Source organism: Arachis hypogaea, chromosome 3 (assembly GCF_003086295.3).
Source record: "Arachis hypogaea cultivar Tifrunner chromosome 3, arahy.Tifrunner.gnm2.J5K5, whole genome shotgun sequence".
Classification (NCBI taxonomy): Eukaryota; Viridiplantae; Streptophyta; class Magnoliopsida; order Fabales; family Fabaceae; genus Arachis; species Arachis hypogaea.
This window is the reverse complement of record NC_092038.1, coordinates 123432857-123457863: the sequence shown is the minus strand read 5'-3', so window position 1 is coordinate 123457863 and position 25007 is coordinate 123432857. Positions and strand designations below refer to the sequence as shown.

The 25007-nt window shown below is 33.5% G+C and overlaps 1 protein-coding gene and 1 pseudogene across 3 annotated transcripts; one reads left to right on the top strand and one right to left on the bottom strand.

The window, feature by feature from the left end:
• Positions 1 to 5094: 5094 nt before the first annotated feature.
• LOC112781212 (F-box/kelch-repeat protein At4g39590-like) lies at positions 5095 to 6317 on the top strand (annotated as a pseudogene).
• Positions 6318 to 13745: 7428 nt separating this feature from the next.
• Positions 13746 to 20340, bottom strand: LOC112791226 (shikimate kinase, chloroplastic). 3 transcript variants are annotated; one of them, XM_025833963.3, is made up of 12 exons: positions 19582 to 20340; positions 18476 to 18508; positions 18055 to 18362; positions 16767 to 16825; positions 16537 to 16591; positions 16374 to 16446; positions 15659 to 15743; positions 15101 to 15183; positions 14866 to 14995; positions 14649 to 14727; positions 14278 to 14342; positions 13746 to 14125 (listed from the first exon to the last, which is right to left on the bottom strand). In XM_025833963.3, exons 3-12 carry the CDS (start codon positions 18275 to 18277, stop codon positions 14066 to 14068), a joined length of 912 nt encoding a protein of 303 aa, XP_025689748.1. In that variant the 5' UTR covers positions 18278 to 18362; positions 18476 to 18508; positions 19582 to 20340; the 3' UTR covers positions 13746 to 14065. The 3 variants fall into 3 exon arrangements, with proteins under 3 accessions (XP_025689748.1, XP_025689747.1, XP_072089531.1); XM_025833962.3 differs by having other exon boundaries at positions 18476 to 18549; positions 19582 to 20330; XM_072233430.1 differs by lacking the exon at positions 19582 to 20340 and having other exon boundaries at positions 18476 to 18834.
• Positions 20341 to 25007: the final 4667 nt, after the last annotated feature.

Sequence of the window (25007 nt, the reverse complement as noted above, 5' to 3'; positions counted from 1 at the left end):
TAATTTTGCAAGGATATAGCTAATTTAAGTTAGAAAGTATGCTATGTTACATGTTCTGAAAAACTTTGTCATAAACCACGTTCAAAGTGCATCCTTTTTTAAAGTCATCATGATTTTTCAGTAATATTCTCAAACCTTGTTTATTATGCACTCTTGATAGTGCAACATATAATTGTCCAAAAGTGTTATAGTGCAACGTATAATTGTTCATGAGTGAATACTGATCTAGGTAAATACAAACCAATGGTACACAATATTTGTTCTTGTGATTTGTTTATTGTAATTGCAAATGAAACAATCACAGAAATTGTCTACGATAAAATTTCATTGGCAAAGTCTCATTATTGGACACCATGTGTTCGGTTGTCGGATTCCGGACAGGTCGGGTATACAGGTGGAAAGATGGGTAGGTGAGGACGTCTTAACTTGGGTCGCACTGGTAGCGGACTAGCCGAGCTGGCGAGCACTTGAGCTGGTGAATGGACGAAGGGGGGTGCCACCTGCAAAGACACTCCGACGCCCAAGTCAGAAATCGTACAAGCAGGGGAAGTGATGTGTAAGGTGACGTACCTCGGGGGAAGAGCCAATCTTCCCCTTATATACATGTCAGTAGTGGGCCCCCTTATGGGACAGGCCCATATTTCCAAGGACGCTGTCTTGCGGCCGTGTGTGAGCCGTACAGGACGCGTGTCCGGGTCGGTTGGAGGGCGTCTATCCGGGTCGGGTACTGCTTGGGTCGGGTCGGCCCAAAGCTGATTCTGGGCCGGGCCGTAACACCATGTTAATTCTTGGTATCAAGACAACTTGTCTAATGTTGAGACCGATAAGAGTAACAGTTTCAATTATATGATTTTTCAATTTTCTAATTTACAATCTAGTACCGTTGCACAAACCACATGCTTGATCAATATTCCTCGGCAACATAATAGAGACACTTTCCTTGACGATTAGCTTGTGAGGTGGTAATTTTGAGGAATTTATTCCATTTAAAATATCAGTTAAAAAGACATCTAACTCTGTCTCTATATTCTTCTCTTCAACACACAGTGAATCTGAACTTAGATATATTTTATTCTCTCGTGGGAGATTGAACATCAGATAATTATTGACTTCATCAACAACCTCTAAAGTAGGAGCAAGAATACACCAGTGCTTAAAAAATGAAACGTGAACCATGTTTTGCAAGAGACTAGGATAAACAAATTTAATAAGCTCATCCAAATCAGAATCAAAATTGTTAATTAAAATTTCAGAAGGAATCTCAGCTTGAGATTCACCTTGGGTGGAATCTCCCACTAAGCCATCACCAATTTGCAATAACCATTGACTAAACTTTTTGACATCATCAATGTTAAGCCCAACAGAACCCATTGTTAGCCTCATTTTTTTTTGTCAAAGTAAGAATAGTGCAAAATTGCCAAATATATGAAGAACTGATTGTTGTTTGAACAATGTCTTGTCTCAAACCATTTGGAATCACTGGTAAAATTTACCTAAAATCTCCACCCAACACTACGACCTTTTCTCCAAAAGGCAAATTTTGTTTTTAACCTGTAGTGAACCGAAGAATATCCTTTAGGCACTTGTCAAGAGCTTCGTAACAATATTTACTTATCATTATCATTGGTGCCTCATCCCATACAATGAGTTTTGCCTTTGCTAATAGTTTAGCATGAGGACTCACTGGCTTCATATTACAAACAGAATTCTCAGTAATGCTGAGTGGAATTTTAAATTTGGAATGTACATTTCTTCCATTAGAAAGAAGTAATGACGCGCACTTGAAGCCACATTCAAAATAATATCACGATGGCTCCTTATTGAAGCAGAAAGGATTCGCCACAAAAATGTTCTCCCATTCTACCATATCCATATAGAAAAAAGAAACCTGATTTGGTCCCATAAATTGCAGCCATAATTCTCTCATATGCACTTCGTTGTTCATCTTTTAATGATTGCAAACAATGATTCATCTCATTTGTCAAAGAATCAACATCAAAGTTTAGTTCTTCTATCAATAAATGATCATTAGTGCTCGCGGTAATACAATTTGATGGAATTGGCATCCTCGGAAAGTCTGTGAGTGATCTTCTATTCTCCTAAAGTATCTTCTTAACCTGCATCAAGGCAAGATTTTTTAGCTCTTCTTCGCTTAAATGCAAATCTACAATTGAAAAAGAAATATTACTAGAAATATAATTGTTACGTTGGGTAACCGGAGATTAGTGAGCTGGACTCGCTAGGTTGGCCTAATCGTTTGAAGAGGGAAATCTCCGACTTGCTTAGCGTCAGGGAGCCTCCGTTCGACTTCCGTGTATGAAAGAATGGGGGTAATACCTGCAAAGACACTCCGATGCTTAAGTCAGTAGGAGCCTAGGCAGGTTTAGAGAGTATTGGAACTTAGTGATACTTGAGGGGTGTCAGTGTATTTATAGTGGTGAACCAATAACCACCGTTGGAGTAGTTCCACTTTTTAAGGAGGATAACCGTCCCTTTATCTTAGAGAAGTTGAGATATGGCTCCTGAAAGTAGGTTGAAAGATTTTAAGAACTGTTACTTATTTGAATAAGTGCTATCTGTTAGCTAATCCTCGCTCCCGACTTCTTTGGATGGAGTTTGTGTTGATTCCGACCACTTCTGTAGAGGTCGATTATGCAGGGAGGCCAATCTGTGGATTGAACCTTTTTATCTTATTTGAACTTGGACCTTAGTGTTGGGTCATGGTATAAACAATAATTAACACCTAAATAGTAGAAACACAGATTAATTCGTACAAATAAGATAAATGAATAATTATGGTGAAGAAACAGTAGAAGGTGAGGAGGAAAAGTTTTGAATTGTGCAGAACAAAAATGAACCGAACATGTTATTATGGTGAAATAATTGTATAGTACTAAATGAATGGAATATTATATGTCCATGGTATAAATTCAAATTCGAACATCTTTCTGCATAGTAAACCGAACACGTATTTATGGTGAAACAATTGTATAGTACTGAGTGAACGAAACATAATTCATTATATAAAATTCAATTCGAACAGCTTTTTGCATAGTGAACCGAAATATGTACTCATGGTGAAACAATTGTATAGTAACGAAACATAATCCATTATATAAAATCAAATTCGAACAGCTTTCTGCATAATGAACCAAAACGCATACTCATGATGAAACAATTGTATAGTACGGAGTGAACGAAACATAATCCATTATATAAAATCAAATTCGAACAGCTTTCTCCATAATGAACCGAACACGTTATAGAGTGAGTGAACAAAACATAATCAATTATATAAAATCAAATTCGAACAGTTTCTGCATAATGAACCGAATGCGTAGAAACAATTGTATAGTATTGAGTGAATGAAATATAATCCATTGTATAAAATTAAATTCAAACAGCTCTCCTACAATTTACACATATTATCAATTCAATTTAATTCAATTCAGTACACCTCCGTCCATTCAATTCAAATTTAATTCAATTTAAATTAGCAATTGCATTCCATTCAATTCGATTCAAAAATAAATAATCCAAACTTCGTCACTTTGATTCGTTTTAGAAGAATAATCTAAATCGCTCTCATTTAACTGATTTGAAGTTGAGTCATCCATTGTTTCGATTCAGAGTGCAGATCGAAGAAGAAAACAAAGAAGAATAGGAAGAAGATAAATGCAACGTAACCAGCTCGAAAGAAGAAAATGAGAAGATGAACACAATCAGCAATCAGAGGAGAACGACGAAGGCAATGCAGATCAATAAAGAAGAACGCAAGTAGAGAAGAAGAAGAAAACGCGAGCAGAAAAGAAGATTTACGTTGCAGCAAAAGGTTTACGTTGAGCAAAGATTTATATTGCAGCACGTTATATATAGCGCGTGTATGACAAACGAGCGAGGAGAGGGAAGGGGAGGGGAGCGCATCTGGCCAATATTACTTGAATAATTTTGATACATTTTTTACATGGATGTAAAACATTATTGAACTACAATAAGTCTTTCTAATTTGTGGTGCAAGGGTAAGTAAAATCAAATATTTGTTAATTGAAGGGGCGTGGTTTGTGAAATTTTTGTTACCATGTGATTGATGTTTCTCAATTTTGAACTGTCCATCAAAATACCTGAGCACCAAGGTCATTGTGCGATCTAACAAGAGAGCTAAAATCTACTATAATATTGTATTTTTTTCTTTTAAATATTTTATATTTTTAGAATTTTATGGTAAAAATATAATTTTATTATTTTTAAAAAGATTCTAAAAATAAAAAATACTTAAAAATGAAAACAACAAAATCCTTAATTTAATTTGTTGCGAGAGTTTCGTTAGGTCTGATTCTGAATAGTTGTTGTATACAAAAGATTAGATTCAAATTCCACTAAGTTGATGAGTTAATTAACTATTCTAACAATCCAAATTTATTTTTTAAAATATTTGTTAATCCTATTCAAAATTGAAACAAAACAAACTTTTAAAAATTTGAATTGGATGGAGTTGATTTTCATATTTTAGAAATCGTGTAGATTAATTATATTTGAATTTGAATTGTTAAAACATATGGAAGATTTAAAATATAAAATAATAGCCTTACATAATATTTTTTTTCCGAAAAATAAGTACTTCTCCACCGACCTTTTCATTTGATCTATGTTATCTTTTAAATTCATTGACTAAAAAGATGTCTTCGTTCTCCTCATGTACACATTTAGTTAACCCTAAACCTCCGCAAGAAGAAGAGAAGCTAATCCCGTCCCTCCATCTCTCATTCGAACTGCTTAACACGCGTGCCATGTTGGCATTACAGAGTGCTTTCCCAGACGTGGAGGCCCGCAAAGCGTTGCCCAATGAAAGCGTTGTTGGAGTTTTCTGCTATGTCTCTTCTTGGTCCCAAACAATATTCTCTTAGGCGGTGTTTTGCAGTTCAGATTTGATATCATTCTTGAAGGTCAACTTTCCATGCAGTGTGTTTTACTTTATATATATATCCGGTTAGTATCACGTCCCTTTTAATTTTTAATTCCTCGCAGTTCAAACTTCCTGTGAGCAAAATCTATAATTGGTTAGGTTATGGAATGCATACTTTTCCATTAGCGTTTATGTCTATCACTGTCATCATCGTTATAAGTATGACTGTGACTTTCTTGCTTCAAATAAAGAGTCTCCAATTTGTTCTAGTATCTTCAGCATATACATGCACAACCATATTAATTTTTCATAAAAATATATATAAATTTAACATTTTTAAAAAATAAACGGTGCGTTTCAATTAATAAAATATGTTTATGGAAAATTTAATATTAGAATAATTTAAAGAATTAACCTTAAATTAAAAAATTTCGAAAAAATTTAAATAGTCAACTCGATGTCTTATGCTGTTTATCCAAATTAAATATAGTTTTGAAAAAAAAAATTGAACAAAAAACATTCTCGATCGAACTTTAAATATATTTATACATATTTTTATCCAAGCGTTTTAACAATGTTATATTAATTTTATATATTAATGAATATTTATATTTATTTTTACTTTTTATTTTAAAGTAGAAAGCAACAACAATGTCATTGTTAGCCGAAGCTGTCGGTGCTCAGAAAAAATCAAAAGCATCAAAAACACAAGAACAAGAATAAGAGAAGCAAGACGGGCTAATCCCCTCTCTTCCCAACGATGTCGCATTGGATTGCTTAGCACGCGTGCCACGGTCCTACCACTCAAATTTGTCTCAAGTTTCCGAAACCATTCGCTCCCTCCTCTCTTCTCCGCTCTTCTATGAAGCCCACACCACCCTTTATAGTAAGCAAACCATGCTATACTTCTCTGTCAACTACCCTGATTCCAACCATGTCCAATGGTTCATGGTCAACCCTGACGACCCCGACCCTGTCCTCCGGCTTCCACTCAGTCCTTCACCCACGTTCCGACCATCCACCATGTGCCCCCTCCTAAATCATGACATCTATATAATCGGCGGTTATTCCGGTGATGCCCTTTCTGCCGATGTGTGAGTTCTTGACTGCCGTTTCAACCGCTGGAGACAGGGTCCCAGCATGCGCATCCCTCGTGACAAAGGCAGAGTGACTGCCCTCCACGAAAAGGTCTACGTGGTGGGAGAACCATCGCAGAAGTCGGGCATCCTTGGCGAGATTCTTGACCCAGTGGTTGGTAGTTGGGAATAGTTCAAGAACATCCCCGGTTCTGATGGTTCTAATGATGGATCTCTTACATCTTGGGTTTATAATCAAATGAAAGAGGCGTGGAATAAAAATATGTCATCGACTGGTTATGGGTTTCAGACAGCATGGATTGGTGAAATTTTGTATCAGTATGTTGAAAATCCATGGCCAATGTTAGTGGGGCATGAACTCAACAGAGTGGAAAGAACCTGGGTTCGGAAGATAGTGAAAGGCTCTCTTTTTCTTGTGCCTCTGGGAATAAAGCCCATTATGGTTAAGACTGCAGCTGACGACTTGTTTCTCCTTTGGAAACGTCATAAATCAATGAAACTGCTGGAACTTAATGAGAATTTTGATGATATTTGTTGCCTTAGAGTTCATATTAAAATGACTGAAGATGGACAGTTGCATGCCACTGCGTGTGATAAAGGTTTCAGCGAATTCTATTCTTACAGCTTTATCACTCATGGATGCTCCATCCAGAGGTGTTTTGCTGTTGAGATTTGACATTTTTATTACTCTTGTTTAGTTTTTTTTTTTTAAATTAAGAGTAAGACTTGAACTCGAGACTTTTAGATGAGGATGGAAAGACTATACCATTTATGTTCGTTAGCATTGCTCTTGTCTAGTTTATATATATATATATATATATATATGAACCCATTCCGTTGATTATTCTTGTTGCACAACTACACCTTTTTCTTCCAAACAGAAAATTAATCCCTCGTAAAAAAGGATAACTACGACAAGAAATTATAGTTTTCAAACAGGATTGTAAACCAGAGTTGAGTTCAGAAAAGAGAGAAACTGATGCGGTAGTAATGCCTATGTAAAGGAACATTCAGTAATAAGAGGCAAATGAAGTTATAATCTATTACATGCTTTTTTTTTTCCTTTTTGTTTATTTTAATAAAGAAAAAATATAGGTAAACAACTCTTTAAGTCCTAACTAGCCAATTTTTAGCAGCTAATTAGTTATTAATTGACTAGTACAAGTATTAAATTATCTTTAACAATTAAATTTTATTAATTTATATATACAAATTTTAAAAAATGTAGATGTAAACTGTATTTTTTTCACATGTAAGGATGACAACAGCGCAGATAAAAAAGTCAAAAAAATTTTTGTCCTGCTTGATCCTATCCCGCCCTTTTTTAACGAATATAAAACCTGTCCCTGTTCTACATGTAGATAGTAAAAAATTGAATTATAATCCTTCCTTATGGGTATCCTATCCACCCCCTATAATCAGCAAACGAAATTAAATTTAAAAATATATAATCATAATCACATCCAAACATAAATTAAACTACAAATAGAAAATTTATAAAATGTCAAATAGCAAAAAAGGAAACTAATGTTGAACAAAGTTCAATAGAATAACAAAGTATATGAATATCAAAATCCAATAAATAACAAACTCAAATTGTGTTTGATAATAATCTTTTTTTTTGAAATAACTCAAATTCTCAATAAACAATAAAACTCTACAACCAAGTAAAATACTTAACCAAATCTAACAAAATTGTTATAACTGTTTTCTATATCACACGCTTTTTCTTCTTCTCCTCCTCCTCTTTTTTCCTCGGCTTTTTCTTTTATTATCGTTGTCGTCACCACCACCCACTACAAGAAAAATGCTTAGTGTCGGCGAAATTACTGTCGGATTTGTTGTCAGACATTAGCGTCGGATTTATCAGCAAATTTGGCAATAAATTCGTCGGGGATAAAAAAATACTGTCAGATTCTACTTTCCAACGATAAAAAAAGAGAAATTGATGCAAGCATTACTGTCGAATTTACAAGCGAATAAATCCGACGATAACCTGAATTAGTGAAATATTGCGTTCTGGAGCACCGCAAAGCTTTACCGTCAGATAAATTCGAATCGCGAACCCTCTTCTCCCCTCATTTCGAATCACCCTCTCTCTCCTCACCCTCTTGCCTCCCATTATCTATCTCTCTCTCTCTCTCTCTCTCTCTCTCTCTCTCTAACCCTCTCATCTCTCCCTTAACAACTCCCTCTGGCAACCTCTCTCTCTCTCTCTCTCTCTCTCTCTCTCTCTCTCTCTCTCTCTCTCTCCCCTAGCGCCAAACAACTCTACCAGCTGCTCCCGTTGTGCCAGCCACTCCCTCTGCCTCCAGTAATAGTTGTTGACGTTCTAGCAACCACCAACAACTACCTCTAACCACCCGTCTCCCTTCTCTGGTAACATGATCATTTTCTAATTAATTATTTTTCGTTTTAGTTATATTTAAGATTAATTTATGTTTTATTTGTTAATTAGTATTATGATTTAGGTTTTTGAGTTGATTAACGTTTTAGGTATTACGATTTAGGTTTTCAAAGTTTGTTTAAATGATTGAACCAAAGTTGATTAAAGATTAAAAAGGGATTAATAGATATATTAATAAACTTTATTAATAATAATGCTTGAACCCTCTTGGTGGGTGAATTAGGTTTTGAACCCTTGTTTATTGTCTTAATTATTGAAAAAATTAATAACTTAAAGACAATTAAAAATAACAAACTAAGAAAAACTTATGTTAAGTAAAATGTTTGATATTTGAAAATTTGAGTAGGATTGATAGATATTTGGTTTGGATGGAACCTTTGAAGGGTGAAAAAATCTAAATTTTAGGGGAGGTTCTATCGAAATTTTTTAAGATTTTGAATGAAATTGAAAAATAAGAATGATGGGAATTGCTGTTGAAAATTTGAATTTTTTTAAGATTTTAATTTGATTAATTCTAAGTAAAGAATTATGTTTTGAAAAATTTTAGTGAAATTTAATAGAAACAAATTTGAATTTAATTCGTATGCTCTTTGCAGACATGACAACAGGCAGAGGTGTGACAAATCGGCCTCATGGTCGTGGTACAAGGAGGGTGTCTACTGGTACCTCTGGGACTTCTTGGTCATTTCCCTCTATTCCGACTACATCTAGGACGTCATAGGCAATGGGTGTACCAGACTAGCCGTTCATCATGGTTCTTAACCCCAACTACGTGACTCCTTCTGCTGCACCACCCTTGCAACCAGGAAGTAGTCTGGCTACTTAACCAGAGTGGATTCCTCCACCAGAGTTGACTCTTCCACCACCTTCGTCCGCTCAGCAGTTGACTGTTTTGACGACGCCTCCAGTGACAAACACTGCGGTGCCATAATCCTCTCACGGTACCAGCCAAAGGACTCTCCACTAGCTCCTATTGTACAGATGACGATTTGGCCTGATGGTTTGATAGTGTGAGTACTATTTTAAATCTTTTATATGCATACCGTTTTAGTTAGTTAGTTTAATTTAGTTGTATCCAATTTTCTAGTTTTAGTGGAGTTAGATTGTTAAGATATTTAGTTTTATATGCATACTACTTGATTGTTGATAGATGTTGATGTTTAATTTTTTATTTTCGTTTTAGTATTCCGCAAACGACTCCTAGAGAACTCAAATTCTCTTGCTTGTTTTCAAAGCAACACGCCCCTCCCTCTCTGCGATAATTTTAACCCCGAGTAACTAACTGTAGTTAACTGTGAATAAACTTGACATGCAAGCGCTAACCAAGCTTCCTCGTTTTCATGCCCCTTCTTCATTAAATCCCAACATTTGACCATTAAAATTTCAGCCTCTTTTACTATCATAAATTTAGCAAAACTTTGATTTTTTTTTTAAGAAAATATTGGTCACAAAATTCACAAATACTTTATGCATTTTGTTACTTTTTACCGTGTTTTAGAGTGAGAAAGAGAGAGTAAATTCTGCACTACTCCTCCACGTCCTAGTCCTTATTCCTCACTATTTATACATTGTTCTTCAAGTGTTCTTCAAGGACTCAAGCCATATAAACACGAACATTTGCCCGTTTTCGCTAATTCTTGTGTTTATACCAAAATTTCGGCAAGGTAGACTCTTGTTCCTTCTCCTTTCCTTTTCTTTTTTTTAATAGTAGCCATGATAAATTCTTACTCTCCTCCATATATAAAAAACTACTCTTGAAGCACCCATGGAGCACGCCTAAGGAGTTAGAGAAATTCAAGTTCAAAGTGGTTGAATTTTGACGTTTTTGCGACACTTTCGGCCAAAAAACGAAACTGAACCTTCACTAACTGTGCTTCTTCCGTTGTGTGTATGTTTTTTAGTGTGTGAAAGGTTTAATAAATGAAGTAAATAAGAGGTAAGATTTAGGATTAGTTAGAATATATTTATGCTTATTTTTGGTGTTTATACGAGCCATTTTGTAGTGAATTTGTGCTTATTCTGAAATTCTGAAAACTCTGTGAGTTACCACTATTTTGACTTTATAAAAATGTGTAATATAATGTATAATTGCCTCTAAATTTTGTGTTGTATCAGTCGGAACCATGGAAGCACTTAGGGTTTAAGTTTCAAACTTTAAACGTCACAAAAGTGAAGAAAAGTGTAAAAATTGTATCTCTGAAAATTTTAGTCACTAAAAGCACGAAAATTATGGTGAAAAAGAGTTTAAAAATAGTTAAAAAAAATATTTTTAATTCTATGGAACAAGTAGAAAAAAAATAAAACAGGTGTTATAGTCATTTTCAGATAAAAAAGAGGTTAAAAACATAATATAGACAAGATATAAGTAAAATTTTGAATTTAATATGTTTAGGGGTCAAATAATAATTGTATAACTTATTTGAGTCAAAATTATATTTAAAATAAAATTTTATGTCTAAATAAAATTTTTAGTAAAAGTTAGAGGTAAAATTGTAAAAAACAGTAATTAGAGCAAGTAAATAAATTAATAAAGGGTAAATTGATTTTTTTAGGTCCCTAATGGTAAAAATTAGATTTTAATAAAAATATTAGGAGTAATTTTAGTCATAGAAAACTATTAGGATTAATTCGATAAAATTTTGACGCTAAAAATGTTAAATGGTAAAACTAGAGTACTTAGGACAAAAATAAAAATTTTAGGCATAAAGCACAAAATAAAAATTATTAGTTAACTTAGTGAAGGAGAAAAAGTCTATTAGAAAAAATATAAATATATAATGGTAAAATAATAACATTAATAATAAAAGTGTCATTAAAAATCTAACGAAAATGGTAAAAAGTTAAGTAAAAAGAGCAAAATGGTAAAATATGATATGGCTGAGATATTTTAAGAAAGGACTGGATACAAGTTTTTATAAAAGAAGGGCGAAAAAATCCTTTAGAAATAAATTTTGTCGGGATGTACCGCAGAAAAAGAAACTATAAACCTCAAGGTGCTAAAACATACTTGGCAGAGCAGACTTCCATCCAGCCTGGCCAGAGACTATATGAACGTGGAGACACCTGCCATATGGATTATTACTCACTGGGAACATCTTGTATTTTTGGGTCATTCTTTATTAGTGCTGCGACTGTATTTCGGGCACCGGTGCGCGACCGACCTAGTGGAGTAGCTATATTTGGACTTGGGTCGGGTACCGTCGGGTTGCAAATAGCCAATCGACGCATGAGCTCATGACCTATGTAGAACCAGACATGTATCATACTTGGTTGCTACATTTCTCTGCTAGTGGCTTCTTACTTGTATATATGACTATTATACTATCATATACTTGTAATTGCATTTGTTTGTATAATTGATTACTGTTGTGACCTTATAAACGATTAGATTTAAGCTGCATATCTCCTTAGGTTTTTCGTATAGTGTCCTATTGGAATCTTAAGTTCTCACCCCCTTTTGCCATTTCTGTATATGGGGACTAGCGTGATCTTCTTTGAATAAATTCTACCATTTTTCTAAAATTATTTTGTTGAATGTGATCTTTCATTACGTACTTTTTAGGTAGCATAATTCTGAAAATCAAACCAGACTGATCGGTTAAACCGGTCAAACCAAGAACTGACGATGTTAACGGTCCAGTCCTATACGCAAAACCTCTAATTGGAGAACTGTCCAAAAATTGAGAACTAGTCGGTTGGACTGGACCAAAAATTAGTCAGTTGAACCGGACCGAAAATCGGTCAGTTCTTACTAAACGACGTCGTTTTATTCGATTTAAAAAAAACGTGCGTGACCGCATGAATCATGCCTGCTTCCCCAACCCCCCCTCGTGACATTCAGTGCTTAGCTAAAAAAGGAAAAATCAAAGCCCTCAAACCCAAAACCAAAACCCTAGCTTCTTTAACGGTTTCACTGTTGTCGTCTGTGGTTGTTGGCGCCTCCGCAGCTTCCCTCTTCGCTTTGTCCCAAACCCAAACTTTCTGTTGAGTCTGTTCTATCCCGGTTCGGCATCCATCCTCCCACGGCTTCTTTGTACGAGTTGCTCACCGTCGTCTCGTCGTTGTCCTGCTCTCCGTCGCCCTCCACCTCTGTCGAAGGTTAGTGGCAGTGTTTACAAGAGTTTTTTTTCTTTTATGCTATGTTCTAATTTCTTATTTCTTATTTCAATATCATTGTTGAAATTATTGATAAAAATAGATTTGTTATTATTTTTTATTTTTTACTTTTGATTTCTTATTTTAATATCATTGTTGAAATTATTGATCAAAATGACTTTGTTATGCTGCTGCTGTTTTTTAATTTCTGAGTCTACTGTTATTGAATTTTTGTTGATAGATTTATTGATTTTAAGGTTTAGAGTGATTATTTATTGATTTTAGGGTTCAAGATTTAGGGTAATTATTTTTGTTGAAATTATTGATTTCAGGATTTAGGTTGTGAGAAAGAGCCTAATCTTCCTAATAATGTGGATGACTTACTGCGTGAGTATTATAGTTTATTTTCTGATGATTTATTAGAATATTGTTAGTTTTTAATATAATGATAATATGTATATTTTATTAGGTGATATTTTAATATTTATATTAGATTATAATTATATTTTAATATATTTATTTATAATTTATTTATTATTTTATTCTAAAACAATTTTTTGGAATGAACTACTGTTGGACCAATTGGACCAATAAACTGGTGAACCAGTAACTAAAATGATTCGATGACCGGTCCGATTCTCAAAACCTAACTAATTAAAAATATATAAAAAATATTAAATAATAAAAAAATTATATTTAACAAAAAAATAAAAAATTGAAAAAATTCATTCTTTTTCATTGAATATGAAAACCGCTATATCTGCAAAATAAAAAGTAAGTCCCAAACTATATAGGTCAAAAAAGTACCAAGAATAACTAATAATTAGAATAATTTTTTAATTTAATTCTTTTAATCTAATAATCTAACAACATATTTTATTTCATATTTTTAAACATTGATAGCTAACTGATATCTAAAAATAATAAATTTTAATAATTCTCTAAAATTTTCAATTAAAAATATAAAATTAGATTGTTGGATTAAAAATATTAAAATGCTAATTAAAAATATCAGTCAATATAAATTAATGTAATTGCTACGCTGTCTAAATATGTCAACCCAAGTTTTCTGCAACCAGTTCTTTTGCTTTGTTACTTTTCCTGAGAAACCATTGTTATTTTGGGGGGGCAACATCCATCCGGTTGCCAAACATTTTTCTATTTATTCTTTTTTTATATATTTTTAGTTTTTTATAAATTTACATGAGGTCTTTTTTTCGCTTAGGTTGTTGAACAAACAAAGTTATTTAAAAATAAATAAACCAGACCACTTTACAACATAAAAATCCTCTTGGAGGAAGTAATACATAAGCAGATCAACCAAACTCGACTACAAATATATATATACATCAACAATAAACAAAACATAAACACTGCTGGTAGCTCCTCAGCTTATTCTAAATGCTAACACAAATTATGCAGAAACATATGACAGGTTTCATCACTTCTTTTTTTTTTTTTTTTAAACTCAAAACATATTGACATTGCACGATATTATCATGGCCTTGCTTGCATATAACGGAAAAAATATGAACACGTCAACAATGCTTGTGTCTGTTTTTATTAGCGTTCTGCGTAATTGTTGTCTTCTTCCTTCAAAAAGACTTCAATTTGTTCCAATGCCTGCAAGATGCAGAGGCGTGTTATCTAGATTGGCACAGATGTCATTTTTATTCAACTAACCTAGGAACATTTCATTTGACCCATAAAAACCAAAATATTTTTAAAAAACATCCTGAAATGACACTAGTAGGGAGGGAATTGAGTATGAAGACCTCAAGTGCAATAGCAGTTGGTGACAGTTTGGACACATCTCTTTGGCCCAGTTTTGCCGCTATCTCTGCACGATAAAGAACAAGGTCAGAAACCATATATATTAGGAAAGCATCAAGAAGAAGGTAGAAATAATAATTAAGTTCACTAAAGATCTTTTCCTACTTTCCTTTTGTCTTTTTTAAAAGCGAGGCTGGGCAAGTATCTTAGGAGTCTCCAGGTCCAAACAATTCAAGTTCAATAAGTGGGGTGGGGGGGGGGGGGGGGGGGGGAAAGAAATACATAAAGTCCTGTTTTATTCCCAAAGTTTCCGAAAAAAAAATCCACAATTCTTATTTAAAAAATCAAAACCAAAAAGAAAATCTATGCGTACTTTCCAATGAGACCCTGGCATTGGCATTGGCATATGAATCACCTCTTTCTTCAAAAAGAGCAGATAACTTCAGGAGAGCCTGCAGAAGAACATCAAAAGGTCAGAATACTTACCAGAAGGGGGAAAAAAGTAAACTTTGATGCAAATTGCTAAAAAGTTGAAGTTGCTAGGACTGGGTGACTAAAATTGTATGCAGGAGGGGGAAAAAAAAGGTTACCCGGGTGTATGCATCTCCTGCTTCATAATGTAGTAGGGGGCGAGAGTTAGTTCCTACAGCTGCAATTCTCTGTGCCAAGGCTTCCAGCGGTACATCCAACCAAACACTGACGCCCTTGTGCATATGTTTCCTGGCAATCCATATACATAAGATGGCGAGAATGGGATGTTAATCATAAAAAAATGAACACCAAACTTCAATTTTCTTGTTCACATGTTAATAATTATAATTATACCAATTGATGGGCCTGATAACAGCACCTCCACCAGTAGAAATAACAAATCTACGCATCAGGGACAGTTTATGCAATACCTCGGTCTGAAACAGTAAAAATAAGCAAGAAAAATGAATGGTGAATGCAATAACAAAACCATCAATCAGATCCATTTATAGTAGAACACAAGAAAGTAATTGGAAATGATGTTGCTTGTTAGCATATTTCATAACCAGATGTATCTACTTCTATTAACATCACTTTCAAGAGCCAAATATCAGACTCTTACCCTACAGCAAGGGGTGGGCTAAGCAGTTGTTTATGCCATTTCTTTTTTCTTTTTTTTTGGGATGTTTTCATAATTGATTATTGAATTCTATACTCTTGACAGTACTAGGGTACTGTCATTAGTTAGTATTTCAGAACATATTGATTCAACAGCTTCATGGGGCAATTTATGTCAACAGATAGACAAAAATGAGGAGCTGGATGTGATTGGAAAAAGAAACATATAAAAATTCAAAACAACTTAACAAAGAGGATACATATAAGCTAGAAGAATAATCCTCTTCAACTGACCTCTTTATCGCGAAAGAAAGCTTCTCCATAGTGCTTGAATATATCAGCTACAGAATTTCCAACCTCCTCCTCCACCAATGCATCACTAAAGCACCCACAAGTGCAACAAATGCAGAAAATCAACACAATGTCTAAAGTGCTTGTGAAATATACAGTATGTGCATTGTAATAGTCAAACATATGTGCAGTATTATATAATAATCTCAATCAGAAATCCTTTGTGTGCAGCTCAGTAGACCATACTACTCAGGATAACTAGAATGACCCTTTTCTATCTACAGAAATACAGTCATATAATACATTTGTTGCATCTGACTATATTTCTCTATTACCAATTAAATATGAACACCAGTTGAAGTTCATCTTGGTTTTTGCACACAGAAACTGTACATAGCTTCAAGCAACATACCAATTCTTTGTATATTCTACTAGCCTATTCGCTATCCAAATGATGCATTATTATGATCATTTACTTGCTTTAAGACTGATATAACTGGTCCAGAGATAATAAAGAAGTAATTTATTCAAGAATTACAAGATAATGAGAACATTCGAGAGGCCTACTCTCCAAAAACTCAAATCAGTTAATCAATTAATATAGTCCTTCTGTCTGCCCTTTCCCTCTATTCATACTCCCAATTGATCAAGACCTATCAACGAATCAAGTTCTTTGTTGGAAGGAGAGGAAAAAAAGATGATAAATTTCCATACTAACCTATCACAGAAAGAATAGCCAAGCACTTGTGCCATAATCTTCCCCACAGTTGTCTTCCCAGATCCCATCATTCCTGCATGTCAAATTAAAGGTACTTTGAATGCTGCAATAGTCATACTTGGAAATTATATTATTGGATGATGACTTTAGCCAAGAAACTAACCAACAAGATATATACAGCGTCCATTTAAATATGGATCGATCTCTTGTGATCTACTCTGCAATTTATTAATTCAAGTAAGATAATGACATATATAGCAAGCTGAGGCAAAAAAAGCATTTAAGCAAAGTTTACTATTTCTTGATGCTTGCTTACTATAATGGAGGGCATAAACATCACTAACGAAATGGATATAGACTAATTAAAAATGACAAAGAACTTCATGTTGTTACCTTCAAAATCAACTCTTCATCAAGAAGAGCATGACAGGTTCCAGATTCCAATGTCGAAGCTACAGGAGCATGAACATTAAGAAATAAGAATGGGCAGTACTTATTTAGTCAGTTACAATCTTATATGCAATCCAGCCAAATTACATCTTCTCAGAGACCATAATTTTTCCTCAAAAGACGCAGAAGTTGATTATTCCAACTATTCAATAGAATAAATTTATTTGAAGCTGCAGAATGATAAATACATAGACAATAGTTGGGCGTTGCAGTTATATTCAGTTCACCTTGATAGAAATTATTATGAACGGTCCAGCTGAAGTGTCTATTGATCTTTCATATTGACACGCCATGTTTTTTAACATAGATATCCAACTACATTTAGTCACAAATATCTGAGCACAAGTTCTTCAAATCAATTTCATGCAAGGCAAATTAAACTTTAAATCCTTCCTTATTCAATCAATGTTTACAGGAATATAATTCAGGCAAAACAAAGAATTAATTACAGTAACAATTAATTACAGGGGAGGCACGTTGAGGATTAGATTTGCAATTTTCCGCACAACCAGAATAAATCTTTAATCCAAATTCATTACAGGGGAGGCACGTTGAGGATTAGATTTGCAATTTTCCGCACAACCAGAACAAATCTTTAATCCAAATTCATTGGCAATGTATAAGTAAGGTTCACTGTCCGTTGTACCTTCTTATTGTAGCTAGTAAATCATTGTTTGAAAGACGGATAGCTCAAAATCAGCAGTCCTTTCAATAACAATAAAAACAATTGGAAAATGTAAATGCAAAGCTAGAAAAGCAAGCGCGTAATACGTTACAAGCCCTTTTATTTTTTATTTTTTCAAACCAGCATATTAATAAAATAATACAAATACAAATTCGCGCGTTTCAAAACCAACAGTGTTTTTTTTTTGAGTAGTGCTAGGGAGCCAATGGCCTAAATGTACAATGTGTACAATGGGCTAAATCTTTGGTTTATGAATAAAATGAACATCACCTATACTATCCAGAATAATCATCCAGATACCAGGGATAATAAACATCTCACGTTATAAAAAGCTAATTTTGGGTTCACCAAGGTTCGAACTCTTGACCTTCTGGATCTGGAACTCTAATACCATTTCCTGAAACCACTCATCCCAAAAACGTAACCTAACAAGACAACGTAACACTAATGTTCATATCTCTAATACTTCCTAAACCTTCATTGTGCACATTGTACACTTAGGCCATTGGCTCCTAGACTTTTTCTTTTTTTTTTCTCACAACAAACCTGGGATATTTTCGTATGAACGAGTAACCTCCAAAGGTGCTACCCTGCGCCGGATCGTGGAAGTTCTAACAGGCTGCAACTTAACCGAAACCGAAACCCGGAAAAACTTTTTGTGCGGCTCACGTGATATGATCAGAGAAGAAGCGCCACTGGGTTTTGACCGAATCTTCTCCGGTTGAAGCAGAGCTGAAAGTTGCAACGCTTTCGCAGCTTTCGCATCCATGATAACTTCGTCTCAACACTTGTATTGAAAATTTACGCCAATCGCAACGACAAGTTCTGTCCTTTATCCCCTCTTAATTTTCGATCTTTAGTTTCGGAGAAAATGGGGGAAACAAGACGAGTTAAATTCAGACATAAGTGAAGGAAGCAATGAAAAAAAAATGGAAGAAAATGGAGAAGATGAAATTCCGAATCTGACCTGTTGTAGCAGAATTTGACTGGAAGGGATCAGCTAAACCAGAGAAAGTTAACATTGAAGAAAGTTATGTGAATCTCAAGGAAAGAAAAAAATGTGTTAGATTGAAAGGTTTTACAATTTTTAAAAAATAAGCACCCGTGAAACTCGTGTAATTTCTGCGTAATTTTATTAATAATCAAATCAAGTAATTGTATTCGTATTGGTATGATTTTAACGATTTTAATATAAACAAATATAATAATTGTTCCTAAGGTAATACTGTAATAGTAGTTTAGGGTATTGTTGAACAATTAGTACTATTAGAGAGAGAAAGAGAGAGAACTAGAAAAGCTTATGACTTATGAGTTTGTATTTTTGTCAAGGTTCTGAAAATTGGTATTGATCATCAAACCATTTTAACTATTGATTTACTGATCCAACTAATTCAACTGTAATTTAACCAGAAAAATTATTTTATAATAAAATAATAAATAAATTATAAATAAATATTTTAAAATATAATTAACTTTTTATGCACAAACTTTTTTTCTTTTAGTTTTTTTAGTTTCTTTTTTAATCCAAACAAGATTTAACAACAAAAATTCATTAATAAAAATTTCATTATTTATTTTAATCAGTTCAAAATAAAATATAATTTAGCAAAATTCAATAAATAAATTCAGTCTAATGGAGCAGAGAAGACTCAATCATACAAATAAAAGTTCATGCTTTTATATTGAATAAATAAAAACTCATGTTTTAACATAATTTTAACAAAAAAAATAGCAATATTTTTAACAGAGGAGACTGATCCCAATTCTAACAAAATTTTAGCATAATTTAAACAAAAATTAACAAACTGTTCTAAAAATTAACAAAACTTATTAAGATTTTAACAAAATTTTTTAACACAGCACAAGAAAAAGCAACAAAACAGAGTACAGTACAACAGTAGAGAACACAATTCAATATGAGTAGCACTGGTAGAAGCAGATTCCTATACCAAAGAACAAAGAACCAAGAACTAAAAATTAAAAAGAAAATCTGAGTAGCACTAGGATAATCCTAGACCTTCGTTCTCACGAGCATTAAAAAAATGAAGAACAAGCCTAGCAGTGAGCACTAACCTTCGATCTGAGAGCAGTCTAGGCACACAATGACGGAGAGCAGTTGAGCGCGACGGCGACGAAGACCAGACGACGACCACTGTTATTCCTTCTTTTTCACTTCACCACTGAAGACTCACGAGTCCCGAGCCAACTTCCAAGGGCGGAGACCGAACAAACATATTGTTCAGAAGATGACGGAGGCGGCGGCGGAAGTTCAAGGTCGTGCTCCTCCGCGCAGCGAGGCAGAGTTCCGCAACTAGTGCTCTGTGATGCGGTTAGCAGAATGGATTGGGGGTGGAAAAAGAGCACTCTGCCAGATCGAACGAGAAGCAAGAGGGCAGAAATTCAATCCGCAAAGAAAGAGGGATTCAATGGTTTGGGCCGGATGCGCGGCTGAGCAGACGAAGACGTCGGACGCCGAGCTGACCTCGAGGAAGAAGCTGCGATCGGTGAGAGCAAACAGGGTTGGAGAGTTGGAGCACGAGGGAAGCTAGATGGACGGATGGACGACGGCTTTGAGTGCGTCGGACGGGTGCCACTGCTTGCGGCGTTGGTGATGGCTGGGTTTTTTTTTTTTTTTTGGCTCAATTTGTTTCTGAATGAAAGAAAGGAAGGGAGAAAGGGGCTGGGGGAGAAGAAACGAAGCAATTAGGTTTCACGCTTTTTGGCACCTGTGAAGGCTTTTTTGACTTTTCATCGCCATAGGGAGTCAACAGTAGGATGATTTTTGACAACTCCGAACATGGTTGGTTGGTTTGCTCTTTGCCATCTACGTATAGCTTCTTTGAATTCATATGTACCCCAATATTTTTTGTTTGTTTTTACCAAATATAATATAAAGAGATTATATTATTTAAACTATAATTTATTGGCATGTATCCAAATATTTTAAGTTGGCTTGTAAATAAATTCTTTAATGAAAATTTAAAGTTTTTCTATGTCCATAATAATAATAATACATCACAAAAACATATTTACTTTTTCTTTATAATAATTATTTGAAAAAAAATCATAATGAAGTAATAATATTAAATATTTTGCATACTTAAAATTAATTTCTTTATTTGTTATAATTCTTAGATAAACTGGATAATAATTGGACTAGCCAGAAATACATTTTTTTGTGATTTTCAAAAATTAATCTTCTCAATTTTATTTATTAATTAAGAGAGTAAAATAATAAAAAAATTATAAATTATATTTTATTTTTTAATTTATTTTAACAATTAAAAAAAATCCATTCGATGTTAGAATTAAAAATAGAAGAGGCATTTCATATATATAGTCACGTGGCATTAACACGTGCTTACCAACCACGAGTTTGAGGGTTGGTGAGAGTGAGACTGCTGGTGGAGACCGCACGAGTAGGACTGGAGCCACTTTTGGTCTTTTGCACTTTATCAACCAGGGTTGGTAAATTAAATGGGGATCATTTTGATAAAGACACAAAAAATATTTTTTTTTAAAAAATATTTATATGTATTATGATATTATTGGATATTTTTATTAAATTAATTAATAATTTATTGTTTAATAAATTAGAATAAAATCGGTTTATTATAACAACAATAATAAATCTAATTGTTCCATTATAATTATTAGATTCGATTTAATCCGATCGATTTACACAATCTAAACTAAATCATATTTAAATTTTTTGATAAAAAGATAAGTATATCCCTAATTTTTGTTAAAAAAAAAACGAAAAAAACATAATCCAATAAATTATGTAAATTAGTCAGTTCGACCGGATCTGATAAAAATTGGGTTTATTATTATTGTTATAAAAAATCGATTTTATTTTAATTTGTTAAAAAATTAAAAAATAACTGGTTTATTAATATGTCCAATAATAATACAACACATAAATATTTTTATAAAAAAAATATTTTACGCATCTTTATGAGAACATCCTCCAAATTAAATTGTGAATAACTTACAAAAAAAACTTTTTTGCAAGATTCGATAATCATCCTATGAAATATTAAAATATAAAAAGGTTTTTTATTTAAAAATTAAAAGAATAAGTTAGAATTTTAATTATTCTTTATTAATTATATTTTTTTCTAAAGATAGTAGGTTATATTTCATTAATTATTAAAAAATAAAATATAAAGATGTTCAAAAGTAGGACAGTATAATAAAAGGTAGGGATTTTTCAAAAACACTACACTGAAAGTATTCATCCAACAGTGAGTGGTCAAAAAACGAAGAAAAATCTTTAAGAAGAAAGAATGATAAATCAAATTGAATGCAACTAAGAGCTTGCCTCATGGAGATGACGACCTAAACTGGTAGTTCTTTGGATTTCACGGAGCAACTTGACAGAGCTTGCTAGTAGAAGTAGAACCTTCAAAAATCAACTGGTTGCGAGCTTTCCAGCAGTTCCAGCAAATGATGGCAAGCAATTGAGGATTACGGTCAGCATTTTTCAACGAGTTAAGTATCTCTGTTGATGCAGTCCACCATGTCCAAAAGTCGTTAGAACTCTGAGGGGGAAGACAGTCACGAAGATAACTTTGAGACCATACGTCTTTAATTCTAGAGCAATCGATCAAACAATGAGTGACTGTTTCCGTTGCTTCATGACAGTAGGGGCATATTGGCGATATAGATGGGATGCGGTGATGAATCTGAGCAAGCACCAGAAAAGTCGGTCATGGAGAGCTTTCCAAATAAATAGCTTAATTTTGTGAGGCAAGTTCAACTTTCATAGATCAATCCACGGCTTTTTTCTGCTGCATATAATTAGGACAAAGCTCCAGAGATGGATGGTAAAATAAATAGCCAATTATGTAACCTAAAACTGTATCATATTACTTGGATTTGTTCAAATCCCATTACAATTTGTTCCTACTCTGCTGAATTTTAACTGACAAAATCTTGTTGCAACATCTTGGAGAAATAATTCTTGAATGAGATTCTAATTCCAATTCCTATCTTCAGTAATTAGATCTTTAACTCTTAGAACCAACTCAGAAACAGCCTGTCTAATTGGCATGTCAGAAATCAGGATACGGAGGAAGCAGCCAAGGATCCTCAAAGGTTCGGATATTCTCACCAGTACCCACAGTCCAATTAAGACCTTTCTCAAGAAGGTAAGACTACAATTTCTGCCGTTATAGCATTACCATTGCTAAAGTATTTACCTCTTAGGATTTTGGATAATAAGGAAGTAGACTGTGTCACAAGTCGCCAAAACTGTTTGCCTAAAAGCGCCAGATTTTGGATTCTGATATCTTTAAATCCAAGGCCTCCTTCTTTTCGTGAGCGAGTCATAGTGTCCTAGCTAATCCAAGCCATCCGCCTTTCAGAACCTTTTTGTCCCCACCAGAACTGAGAAAGTAGAAAGTGAATTTCCGAAATTAAACCATCAGGCAACTTGAAGCAAGACAATGTATAAATAGGAATAGCTTCTCCCACTGCCTTAAGCAATACATGTCTACCACCGGACGAAAGAAGATTGCGCTTCCACCTTTAGATTCTTTTCTGAACCTTTTCTTTGATCATACTAAAAGAAGCCTTTTTCGATTTAGAGACTGTAGAAGGCAAACCAAGGTATTTATCCTGCGCCCCAATATGATTAATATTCATAGAGTTAGCCAGTAGTGTACAACTAGTGGACGGAGTGTTGTGGCTAAAGAATACAGCAGATTTATTAAGATTTACCCTCTGGCCACTGATGCTTTCATAAGAATTCAATAAATGCAGGATATTTGAACATGCTTCAGGATTAGCCTTACAGAATAAGATGGAATCATCAGCAAACAGGAGGTGGTTGATCTTGGGACATCGTCTATGTATCTGAAGACCCTGAATTAGTCTGTTTTGTTCTGCCTTGTGTAGCAAGAAGGAGAGACCTTCTGCACAGAAAAGAAAAAGATAGGGGGATATAGCATCTCTTTGTCGAATACCTCTATTTGGTTTGAAGAAACCATAAGGTTGTCCTTCTACAATAACAGAATAAGAAACAGTTGTCACTAATTCTCGAATCCACATGATCCACCGGGAGTCAAAACCAAACTTCTCCAATATAAACCAAATAAAGTGCCATTCCATCATATCATATGCCTTACTCATATCTAATTTTAGCACCATTTCATTTTCGAGTCTCCTTTTTTTTGTTCTTCAAGTAATGCGTACACTCGTGAGTAATTAGAATATTATCAGAGATTAATCTGCCTTTAATAAAAGCACTCTGCGTAGGGCTAATTAGTCTATTCATCATACCCTAAAGTCTATGTACAAATATTTTGAAAATAATTTTGTAAAAGACTGAAAATAAACGTATTAATCTTATCTGAGTCATATCTTTAGACTCTTAGGCTCTTATATAATTTTATATTTTTAATTATCCTACATTAATCTCTGAATATTTTGAACGAAGAATTAAATGAATTTTAAATGTATAAAATAAAATTATCGGTAGCCCACATTTTAAATAATTAAAATGAATAAATGGTTAAACCATTGTTTTAAAATTTAAACCTTGTTTTCTCGCCTACTACTACTACAATATCGTAGATTTGTTCCCTTATGATAACAAAAGAGCTAAGCATCCAAATTTTTTATTTAATAAAGTCTAATTAAATTAAAATAATATATTTTAAAGTCTAATTATATAAAGTCTAATTTTTTCGTTTTTCTTTTTTTCATCATTATTTTTTGTATATTAAGAGTGGAGATCACAAATCGGAGAGTTGAAAGATTAAAGATCCTAACTTCGATAAATATAAAATTAGGCCAGAGAACAACCTATAAAATATTCCAATATTTAAGTTAGTGATGTATTTTGATAGTCGGATATTATTTAAAGTTTACTTGCTGAATTCTTTTTTCTTTTATCCCTGTATTTCAAAATTGTCATTTTTTCCGTATTTATTGCTTTTATATCATATTCTTAATATCATGATTTGGCGATTTCATAACTTGATGGCGTGACCGTTGTGCTGTATCTGACATTATCTTATAACGTCGGATAACATCGGATTCTTATTACCATTTTTTCAGTATTTATTGCCTTTATATCATATTTTTAATATCATGATTTGGCGATTTCATGACTTGATGGCGTGACCATTGTGCTGTATCTGACATTATCTTTTAACGTCGGATAACATCGGATTCTTATTTAATTATTATCTTATTACGTCATTATTTTTCTAGAATAATTATCTTTTTTTTAGATTCTATTTTTCTCTGTCTCAACAAAAAGCAAGAACAGAAAGAGAAAAAAATATATATATATAACAAAAAAATTTAAGAACAATAAAATAAAAAAATAAGAAGAAGCCAAAAAAATTTTGTTAAGAAACTACTTCCTTAATTCTAAAATTTTGAGAAATTTCAGTTAAAGAATTTTTTATGTTAAAGTTAAAATATTCTAATATCGAAATTAAGAAATTCATGCATTGCGATTAAAAAATTTTGGTTTTATTTTATGT

What these genes read in the sequence shown, in the direction of transcription:
- LOC112791226 (XM_025833963.3), bottom strand. Translation starts at nt 18,277, where the DNA reads ATGGATGCGAAAGCTGCGAAAGCGTTGCAACTTTCAGCTCTGCTTCAA. An exon ending in GGCTATTCTTTCTGTGATAG is followed by an intron (nt 15,744 to 16,373) that starts GTTAGTATGGAA and finishes TGGGTGCTTTAG; the next exon opens with TGATGCATTGGTGGAGGAGG. An exon ending in TGCCAGGGTCTCATTGGAAA is followed by an intron (nt 14,343 to 14,648) that starts GTACGCATAGAT and finishes TTTATCGTGCAG; the next exon opens with AGATAGCGGCAAAACTGGGC.